The sequence below is a fragment of the Cherax quadricarinatus genome, chromosome 24 (genome assembly GCF_038502225.1).
Source record: "Cherax quadricarinatus isolate ZL_2023a chromosome 24, ASM3850222v1, whole genome shotgun sequence".
In the NCBI taxonomy this organism is placed as follows: Eukaryota; Metazoa; Arthropoda; class Malacostraca; order Decapoda; family Parastacidae; genus Cherax; species Cherax quadricarinatus.
This window is the reverse complement of record NC_091315.1, coordinates 3,598,946-3,609,963: the sequence shown is the minus strand read 5'-3', so window position 1 is coordinate 3,609,963 and position 11,018 is coordinate 3,598,946. Positions and strand designations below refer to the sequence as shown.

General features: G+C 37.5%; 1 protein-coding gene across 1 annotated transcript; it reads left to right on the top strand.

Moving 5' to 3' along the window:
* The first annotated feature begins 1,183 nt into the window (after positions 1-1,183).
* LOC128690790 (zinc finger protein 271-like) lies at positions 1,184-6,903 on the top strand. Its single transcript, XM_053779513.2, has one exon. The coding sequence runs from the start codon at positions 2,746-2,748 to the stop codon at positions 4,483-4,485; it is 1,740 nt and encodes a 579-aa protein (XP_053635488.2). The 5' UTR covers positions 1,184-2,745; the 3' UTR covers positions 4,486-6,903.
* The last annotated feature ends 4,115 nt before the right edge of the window (positions 6,904-11,018 follow it).

The window sequence follows — 11,018 nt, the reverse complement described above, 5'->3', positions numbered from 1 at the left end:
TTATGGGAAATATTATTTTGCTTTTAGGCCATTTCGCTTTTAGGCCGAGCTTCTGGAACAGATTACGGCCGAAAAGCGAGGGTCCACTGTATATTACTTGTGGGTAGGGTGGGATGACCTGCCTGGCTACCATACCTACCACACCCAACTTCTTACAATAAACACTACTCACTTCTCACCCTACATTAAGACTACAAATATTTTGAGGTAAGTAATGAGTGCACTGTGTGTGTATTTTACTTTTTATTGTTTTTAATGCCTAGCTCTATTGCTAACTTAATATATATATTAGTGTAAATTTGTTATCTGGTATTTATACACATTTATAAGTGGAAAAAAATGGCGTTTTGCTTTCCAGCGATGTCCGCTTTCTGGTAGTAGCCTGGAACCTAACCTGCCGTATAAGTGGGATCTTACTGTATATGTATTTTATCGCTCTGGGGAGCTTTAAATGTCATATTATATTACGTGTGGATGGGGTGGGGTGGACTGACCTGGCTGGCTACCATACCTCCCTCACCTGACTTCCTACAAATAAATATGACTTACCTCTTACCCTACATGAAGACTACAAATATTTTAAGGTAATAATGGGTATACTGTGTGTGTATTTTACTTTTTGTTGTTTTTAATGCCTAGTTCTATTGCTAACTTAATATACGTTAGTGTAAACTTGTTATCTGGTATTTATACGCATTTATATGCTTTATATGCATTTATATGCTTTCCAGCGATGTCAGCTTTCTGGCAATAGCCTGGAACCTAACTTGCCATATAAGTGGGTCCCTACTGCACTCCTTTACCGATGACCTGGACTTACGACAGGCTCTCTGACCAGCATGCATATCTAAATAATGTAAATTAGAGCTGATTTCCTATATTCTGTGTATTACAGCATACAGTACACTATTGTATAAACATTTAAAAATATACTAAAAATGTTATAACTGGTCCAAAGGTGACATTAAAACAATTTTAGAGATGGTTTACACAAACCCACTACCATTATAGTATGCTCCTCACTTAGCGATGAATTCATTTACTGATGTGGTCTTAGGAACGGAACTCCGTTGTTAAGTGAGGAGAGGCTGTACATGTTCTTCTAGTTTAAGTTTATTGAAAGATTATAGTTGATTATTTTGTAATTCTGTTTTCGATATCATTTGTTTCTTTTTGCAGGTCATCATGGCACCAGAGGAGTTACATTTATAGTGTCAATACTACCGGTCATCCTGACACCAGAGTAATTGCATTATAGTATCAACATTAGTGTCATAAAGTTCATGTAAGTGACATAAGTACTGTTAATCCCACAATCTTGACAGTCAGTGTTAACACTTATTCTCATTTAGATTTTGTTACATGCATATTGTCTCTCAAACAAAAACTTTTTAAAAAGAATCCTATACCTGTAGTAGCATCAGCTTGAAGTGTGTGTAAGTTATTTCTTGCTTCAGAGAAAATATACTGAATTTGTTTGATGTTTTAGCAAATGACAAGTGCAATGTTAGTGCTATAAATGTTAAATGAATAACTGCTGTTATAGTGAGTGTACTGTTTATGTGATCATTGTACACTAGTAATAAATATATAACTAGCATTATAGTGAGAGTACTATTTATGTGACCATTGTGCACTAGTAATAAATACATAACTAGTATTATAGAGAAGAAACACTGTGTGTGACGATTGTTCACTAGTAATAGAAGTAACTGCATTCTATTTAGTAAATAATTCCCATTCTGTCTTATTGCTCCATCTCACTTTTTCTCCTCACTGCTCTCTCTCACTGTCAAATACCTGTATCATCATAGTGCTCTAAGACATAATAATTTGAATTAATTTCATTTTCTCTCCCTAACATTCCAGCATTTTACAGTCAGTTTGCCATACTGCATCTGACATTGGTTAAACCTCCTGTTTCAATAAATAATTAAGTTATATACCATGTCATTTATCAGAAAAAAGATAAATGTTGTATCTGAAGAAGATGCAATGTATGTGGGTAACTTCTTGAGTCATTTGTATTATCCCTGATTTTGTCATATCAAATTTTACATTAATTTTTTTTATTTTTATTATCACACTGGCCTATTCCCACCAAGGCAGGGTGGCCCAAAAAAGAAAAACTTTCACCATCATTCACTCCATCACTGTCTTGCCAGAAGGGTGCTTTACACTAGTTTTTAAACTGCAACATTAACACCCCTCCTTTACATTAAGTGAGCTTTATATGTACTCAATATACATTTTAATTATGCTTGTCACATGTCAGTTAACATAATGTAAGATCATTGTAGCAATAACTTGAGTGTTTATGAAGCATCAAGACTGCAATAAAGTGAAAAAAGCATTCAGTCGTTTGTAGCTTGACTTTTGTAACGTACTTGAGAGTTTATACCAATAAAATTTTTATCAGTGTACAGTTTTAAAACTGATTTGACAGCTTTAGCAACAAATATTTTAATTCAAGTATGTACTATATTTAAGTGCTCTTCCAGGTGATCAGCTTTTACATCACCCTTATGGGTTTATTGCTTGCCTTTTTTATAGTATAACCATACAGTATTAGAGATTTGTTGGTTGGCAGTGTAATGAAATACTGTCAAAAATTAATTTATGATTCATATTGAAGATTATTATGTCAATTTTCACCATGGCTAAAATAGTAAAAAAAAAAAAATAATTTAGAGGAAGGAACATAAATTATAATTCACCCAGAAGATTATTAAGTCATTGCTCATTATGTCTGAAATACTTGGAAATGAATGTATTCAAGCATCACAAATTCAGGTTTATTCAGAAGACAAACTACGTCAGTATTCACAGTACCTAAATGAAGTATCACAAAAATCTCAATGCAAATCTCTGATGAATATTCATAAAGGCAAAACATTTCATTGTTCAGTGTGTCTTATAAAATTTTCCCAAAAATCTTGTTTAGAATTGCATGTGAAAAGTCATACTGGAGAGAAACCATATCATTGCTCAAAGTGTTTAAAACACTTTTCTCTAAAATCTTGCTTAGTAAAACACATGAGAATTCACACTAGAGAGAAACCACATCAATGTTCCGTGTGTTTAAAAACCTTTTCCTTAAAAAATAGTTTAGTAAATCACATGAACATTCATTATAGAGAGAAACCATATCATTGTTCAGAGTGTCTAAAAGAATTTTCCCTAAAGTCTAGCTTGTCAAAGCATATGAGAATTCATACGGAAGAAAACCCATATCGGTGCTCACAATGTTTGAAAGAGTTTTCCCTAAAATCTGGCTTATCAAAACATATGAGAATTCATACTGGAGAAAAACCATATCAATGCTCAGAATGTCTAAAAGAGTTTTCAGATCAGTCTTATTTAGTTAAACACATTAGAATTCATACTGGAGAGAAACCTTATCAGTGTACAATGTGTTTAAAAGACTTTACCCAAAAATCTTGCTTGGTAAAACACATGAGAGTTCATACTGGAGAGAAACCATATCAGTGTCCAGAGTGCCTAAAAAACTTTTCCCTAAAATTTAGATTAGTAAAACATATGCGAATTCATACTGGAGAGAAACCTTATCAATGTTCAGAGTGTCAAAAAAAGTTTTCAGATAAACCTTATTTAGTAAAACACATGAGAATTCATACTGGAGAGAAACCACATCAATGCTCTGTTTGTCTGAAAGACTTTTCAGGTAGACATTATTTAGTACAGCATATGAGAATTCACACTGGAGAGAAGCCATATCAGTGTTCAGAATGTTTAAAAGACTTTTATCTAAAGTCTAGTTTGTCAAAACACAAGAGAATTCACAGTGGTGAAAAACCATATCAGTGCTCTGAGTGTCTAAAAGAATTTTTAGATCAATCTCATTTAGCAAAACACATGAGAATTCATACTGGAGAGAAACCTTATCTTTGTACAGTATGTCTAAATGACTTTTCCCAAAAATCTTGTTTAGTAAAACACATGAGAGTTCATACTGGAGAGAAACCATATGAGTGCTCTGAGTGTCTAAAAGTCTTTTCCCTTAACTCTAGATTAGTAAAACACATGAGAATTCACACTGGAGAGAAACCATATCAGTGTTCAGAGTGTCAAAAGAAGTTTTCAGATAAACCTTATTTAGTGAAACACATGAGAATTCATACTGGAGAGAAACCATATCAGTGCTCTGTGTGTCTAAAAGACTTTTACCTAAGCTCTAGTTTGATAAACCACATGAGCATTCATAGTAGAGAGAAACCACACAAGTGTTCAGAGTGTTTAAAAGCCTTTTCCCAAAAATCTAATTTAGTAAGACATATGAGAATTCATACTGGAGAGAAACCATATAAATGTTCAGAGTGTATGAAAAAGTTTTCAGATCAATCCAGCTTAGTGTACCACATGAGAATTCACAGTGGAGAGAAACCATATCAGTGTTCAGAGTGCCCAAAAGCATTTTTCGATAAGTCAAGTTTAGTAAAACACATGAGAATTCATGCAAGTTAGAAGTCATGTTAGGGTCCAACTTATAAATCTTTCTCACAAAAATGTAATTGACTTGAACAAAGGAGAAGTCATATGGGAAGAGAATCTTGAAAGCATGTAATGTGATTGGAAGATTTTACAGTGTGTAATCTAGTAAGATGCATGACAGTTACCTGGAAAGATGTTTTGTAGTAAGAGGCATAAACATTACCTGAAGAAAAGTTATGTAGAAAAAAGAGTGAAAAACTGTCTAGAGAATAAATAGTTGTATCAATCTTTCAGATGTGGAAGACATCATTTTCCCAAATCTAAAATAACAGTAAATATGAGTTTTCATTAAAAAAAAAAAAATTCTCAGCATAGTTATTTAGCATGCCTAGATCTGTGTCTATTGTGTTTGAAATATTTTTCCAGTTGGACCAATGATAATCTTTTACACCAAAGAACATTATCCCAGTTATAAGGTAATGTTGTTTTAACAAACATTTCAAGAACTTATGTTTCAATTCAACACTAGGTAGAGCATTGCATGACGTGAAGTCCAATATTCTTGGTGACCAGTATCTGGTGCACCATTTCCTGTTCTCTGTGAGCAAATTATTAACATCCTAATGCAGTATCTCCGAATATATTCCAGGTGGAAGTCGGTAATGTTGGATTGGACTGTGATTATAGCAGCCAATCCTGTATAATTTTTCCACACAGAGCCTTTTGTAAAGTAATTTAGTCCTATGGGTGTTTATGAGTGAGCAAGTTTCTCTCTAGTTCTGTGTGTGGTCTTAGATTTCTTTGTTCTCATTGTAAGTGTCTCTTCTGTGTAATGGCCGGTGGTGGTGACGGAGCTCTGTTCCTTTGAGTTAATTGTGGTGGTACCTTTCGGTCTAAAGCTGGTTTATCAGTCCATAGATGAACTAAACACCCTGATGAATATGATAAAGGAATGAAGAGAGCTGGTAGCTCGGTTTATTCTAAGGAGAGATGAACCAAGGAAGAGGAGTACTTATTAGCCAGGTCTGAGGTTAAAATCCTAAGGGATGCAAGTTAGGTTTAATATGATGTTGTATGAATTACAGCCCAATAGACCCTTGGAACCAATTAAAGGTCATAGAAGATCTAATTTTTATAAGGCATTAGTTAACTGACTGATGTCGGAAGTTATTATTGATGGTGGTGGTCCTTTGAATTTGATGCAAGATGTCCTGCAGCATGTTGCTGAGGGTGATGAAAGTGAAGGGAGGGGTGGGTTATTTGGAGTTAATGTCTCCCACAATATTGATGGACCAACACAACATATGCTTACACAACACACATACTAGATACAATATATTGTGAAGCAAATGAGGGAGGAAATAAGGGATGATGGTTTTACAATGGACTGTATAGCCTCGATGAAAAAGACAATGGACATGACTACTGAGATTATTAAATTTGTAGTTAAGAGGCTAATAAGAGAATATCAAGAAACCCTCCCTGATAAAACAACATTTGAGGTGGGAGAAGAGCTCAAAAAATACAGATTTATAGAGATCTTCAAATGATGTACAACAAAGACAGGCTGAAGTGTACCAAAGTTGTCTTAGAAGGCAGATGGCAACAAGTGGGAGCACCTGAGAACCTAACAGTACCTAATGAACAGCTTCAGGAATTCTAGCTTAGTTTGTTTGCCAGTCAGATGATATAGGATCAAGACATCTGCTAGTGAAGGACCCATTATGGCAGCTGCAGCTACTCATAGAGATCGAGGAGTTTAAGAGAGCTGTAGCGGATTCAAACATCAGCACCGGGTCCTGATGGATGGAGATTAAGTGATATGAAGATGCTTCTGGATCAGTTGTGAGTAGAGCTCTTTAACATCTGATTCTATATAGGATACCTGTCAAAGCAGTTTAGAAAAGCAAGAACTGTTTTGTTACCTAACTGGATAATCTGGATGAACCAGGTCAGTATTGTTCAGCATTATTGCTAGGGTGTTCCATAAAATATTAGCAGTTAGATGTGTGAAGTGGATTCCACTTCAGTTGGCACAAAGAGCTTTTCTGCCAATAGATGACCTTACTCAGAATGTAATGTTGTTAGATGCCATCATTAGTGAGAGTAAGAGTAGAACAGAACATTTATATGCCATGTTCTTAGATCTAAAGGAGTATGATTCTGTAAATCATTCGTCAGTGAAAAAGGCGTTGGAAATACACAGAGTACCATTTGTTGTTATTATGTAATGTCAACTTATACAGAGGCCTCTGCTAACATGTTAGGACTGGATGGTAAAAATATAGGTGTAAAACAGGGGGATCCCCCTGTTATGTATTCTATTTAACATTGTAATTAATGAAACCCTTACGGCATTAGATGATCATGGCTCACGAAATCGTAATGATACGATTGCAAACAAACCATACCATGGGTGGGGATAGAACCCGCGATCAGAGACTCTCAAAACTACAGACCGTCGCGTTAGCCACTGGACCAGCAAGCCACAATAAGATTCATCCAACTAGGTAGGCTTCTACACCATAGGAAGGTTAACATAGGCACCATGCCTATGCTAACCTTCCTATGGTGTAGAAATATACCTAGTTGGACGAATCTTATTGCGGCTAGCTGGTCCAGTGGCTAACGCGACGGTCTGGAGTTTTGAGACTCTCTGATCGCGGGTTCTATCCCCGCCCATGGTATGGTTTATTAGATGATCAGTGTGGTTGGTTATTATCTGGATGTAATGAGAAAGTGACTGCCATTGCTTTCGCTGATGATGTGGTGTTGCTAACAAGAGTCGAAACAAGGTATGAGGAAACAGCTAAATGTTTTTTTGAAACATTTTGCAGTGTCCAGACTAGAAATTAATCCACAGAAGTGTGCAGCATTGAAAGTCAGAACCATACCAAATATGAAACGTGGTATTTGGATACATCTAGAACAGAGATAAATGGTGAACTGGTACAAGCACTGAGACCAACAGCAGTATACAAGTACTTGGGTATGCACTTCTCTTCAGCTGGGAGTGGGAAACCAAATATTCAGAGGTTACAAGTAAAGCTGAAGTCCTTGGATGAAGCTCTGCTCAAACCTCAACAACAGATGTTCTTCTTGAACAAGCATACTTGAACATTCATACTATGGTGCTGAATGGCATCTGTCAAAACACTCTGAGGGCTTTGGACAAAGCCATTAGACAAATGATAAAAAAGCAGTTTAAATTTCCCAAGGACACCCCCATAGGTAGCTTTTATGTGCCAGCTGCTGGGGGGGGGGTTAGGATGTGTGTGTCTTTTAACAAGACTGCCTATACTGAGAAAGAACAGGTTAAATGCATTTCATAATGCAAATGACAAGATCATTAAGGTGCTGGCAATACACCATAATACCATTAAGACTTTAAGGTTTGTTGGTAAAAGTAGTGTGAAGAATGTGGTGGTAACATCAAGGAAGCAAGAAATGAAGGAATAGAGGAATGTGTTGGTGAACTCTGTAGAAGGTGCAGGCCTAAAAGAACATCATGTGGTCCCCCAGGTTCATAAACGGATATCAAGTGAGACTATTCTCATGAGAGGAGCAGCATACATCGATGCATTAAAAATCAAACATAATTTAATGCCAATTAAGGTGAAATGTGCTTGAGGTGGGAGACAGCTAAATACATCTGTGAAGGATGTCAGCAAAATGAATCACTAGGCCATTTACTCCAGGTATACCTCAGACTTAATGACAATATAGCCTATGCTCTAGCAATGAACTGCAATGACAAGAAGCAAGCAGTCATGAAGGAACTACATATTGCAACTGCAAGCAGGACATTAAAGCCAGATCTCGTCATATGTGACATGGAAAAGAAGAAGGCTTTCGTGTTGGATGTAAAGGTTTCTAATGACACTAATATAGCAATCATGGCAGAACAATATTGACAGAAGACTGCATATTATGACACAGGACAATTTAGGAAGACTGCAAGATGGGCAACTCAGAAGCTACACTTACAACATCTATCTGAAGACAATGGTGATTTGCTATCAAGGAAAGACACAGTCTGTGGACCCAGAAGGTGTCATGTTTGGTGCAGTAATTATCACTTGGAGAGGTGCAGTGTCTGCAACGTCTTAATCAATCCTCAATAAAAACTTGAGGATTATTATTTTTTTTTTTATTATCACACTGGCCGATTCCCACCAAGGCAGGGTGGCCCGAAAAAGAAAAACTTTCACCATCATTCACTCCATCACTGTCTTGCCAGAAGGGTGCTTTACACTACAGTTTTTAAACTGCAACATTAACACCCCTCCTTCAGAGTGCAGGCACTGTACTTCCCATCTCCAGGACTCAAGTCCGGCCTGCCGGTTTCCCTGAATCCCTTCATAAATGTTACTTTGTTCACACTCCAACAGCACGTCAAGTATTAAAAACCATTTGTCTCCATTCACTCCTATCAAACACGCTCATGCATGCCTGCTGGAAGTCCAAGCCCCTCGCACACAAAACCTCCTTTACCCCCTCCCTCCAACCTTTCCTAGGCCGACCCCTACCCCGCCTTCCTTCCACTACAGACTGATACACTCTTGAAGTCATTCTGTTTCGCTCCATTCTCTCTACATGTCCGAACCACCTCAACAACCCTTCCTCAGCCCTCTGGACAACAGTTTTGGTAATCCCGCACCTCCTCCTAACTTCCAAACTACGAATTCTCTGCATTATATTCACACCACACATTGCCCTCAGACATGACATCTCCACTGCCTCCAGCCTTCTCCTCGCTGCAACATTCATCACCCACGCTTCACACCCATATAAGAGCGTTGGTAAAACTATACTCTCATACATTCCCCTCTTTGCCTCCAAGGACAAAGTTCTTTGTCTCCACAGACTCCTAAGTGCACCACTCACTCTTTTTCCCTCATCAATTCTATGATTCACCTCATCTTTCATAGACCCATCCGCTGACACGTCCACTCCCAAATATCTGAATACGTTCACCTCCTCCATACTCTCTCCCTCCAATCTGATATCCAATCTTTCATCACCTAATCTTTTTGTTATCCTCATAACCTTACTCTTTCCTGTATTCACCTTTAATTTTCTTCTTTTGCACACCCTACCAAATTCATCCACCAATCTCTACAACTTCTCTTCAGAATCTCCCAAGAGCACAGTGTCATCAGCAAAGAGCAGCTGTGACAACTCCCACTTTGTGTGTGATTCTTTATCTTTTAACTCCATGCCTCTTGCCAAGACCCTCGCATTTACTTCTCTTACAACCCCATCTATAAATATATTAAACAACCACGGTGACATCACACATCCTTGTCTAAGGCCTACTTTTACTGGGAAAAAATTTCCCTCTTTCCTACATACTCTAACTTGAGCCTCACTATCCTCGTAAAAACTCTTCACTGCTTTCAGTAACCTACCTCCTACACCATACACCTGCAACATCTGCCACATTGCCCCCTATCCACCCTGTCATATGCCTTTTCCAAATCCATAAATGCCACAAAGACCTCTTTAGCCTTATCTAAATACTGTTCACTTATATGTTTCACTGTAAACACCTGGTCCACACACCCCCTACCTTTCCTAAAGCCTCCTTGTTCATCTGCTATCCTATTCTCCGTCTTACTCTTAATTCTTTCAATTATAACTCTACCATACACTTTACCAGGTATACTCAACAGACTTATCCCCCTATAATTTATGCACTCTCTTTTATCCCCTTTGCCTTTATACAAAGGAACTATGCATGCTCTCTGCCAATCCCTAGGTACCTTACCCTCTTCCATACATTTATTAAATAATTGCACCAACCACTCCAAAACTATATCCCCACCTGCTTTTAACATTTCTATCTTTATCCCATCAATCCCGGCTGCCTTACCCCCTTTCATTTTACCTACTGCCTCACGAACTTCCCCCACACTCACAACTGGCTCTTCCTCACTCCTACAAGATGTTATTCCTCCTTGCCCTATACACGAAATCACAGCTTCCCTATCTTCATCAACATTTAACAATTCCTCAAAATATTCCCTCCATCTTCCCAATACCTCTAACTCTCCATTTAATAACTCTCCTCTCCTATTTTTAACTGACAAATCCATTTGTTCTCTAGGCTTTCTTAACTTGTTAATCTCACTCCAAAACTTTTTCTTATTTTCAACAAAATTTGTTGATAACATCTCACCCATTCTCTCATTTGCTCTCTTTTTACATTGCTTCACCACTCTCTTAACCTCTCTCTTTTTCTCCATATACTCTTCCCTCCTTGCATCACTTCTACTTTGTAAAAACTTCTCATATGCTAACTTTTTCTCCCTTACTACTCTCTTTACATCATCATTCCACCAATCGCTCCTCTTCCCTCCTGCACCCACTTTCCTGTAACCACAAACTTCTGCTGAACACTCTAACACTACATTTTTAAACCTACCCCATACCTCTTCGACCCCATTGCCTATGCTCTCATTAGCCCATCTATCCTCCAATAGCTGTTTATATCTTACCCTAACTGCCTCCTCTTTTAGTTTATAAATCTTCACCTCTCTCTTCCCTGATGCTTCTATTCTCCT

Excerpts from the sequence above, each read along its gene's own strand:
- LOC128690790 (XM_053779513.2), top strand. The coding sequence starts at position 2,746 with ATGTCTGAAATACTTGGAAATGAATGTATTCAAGCATCACAAATTCAG.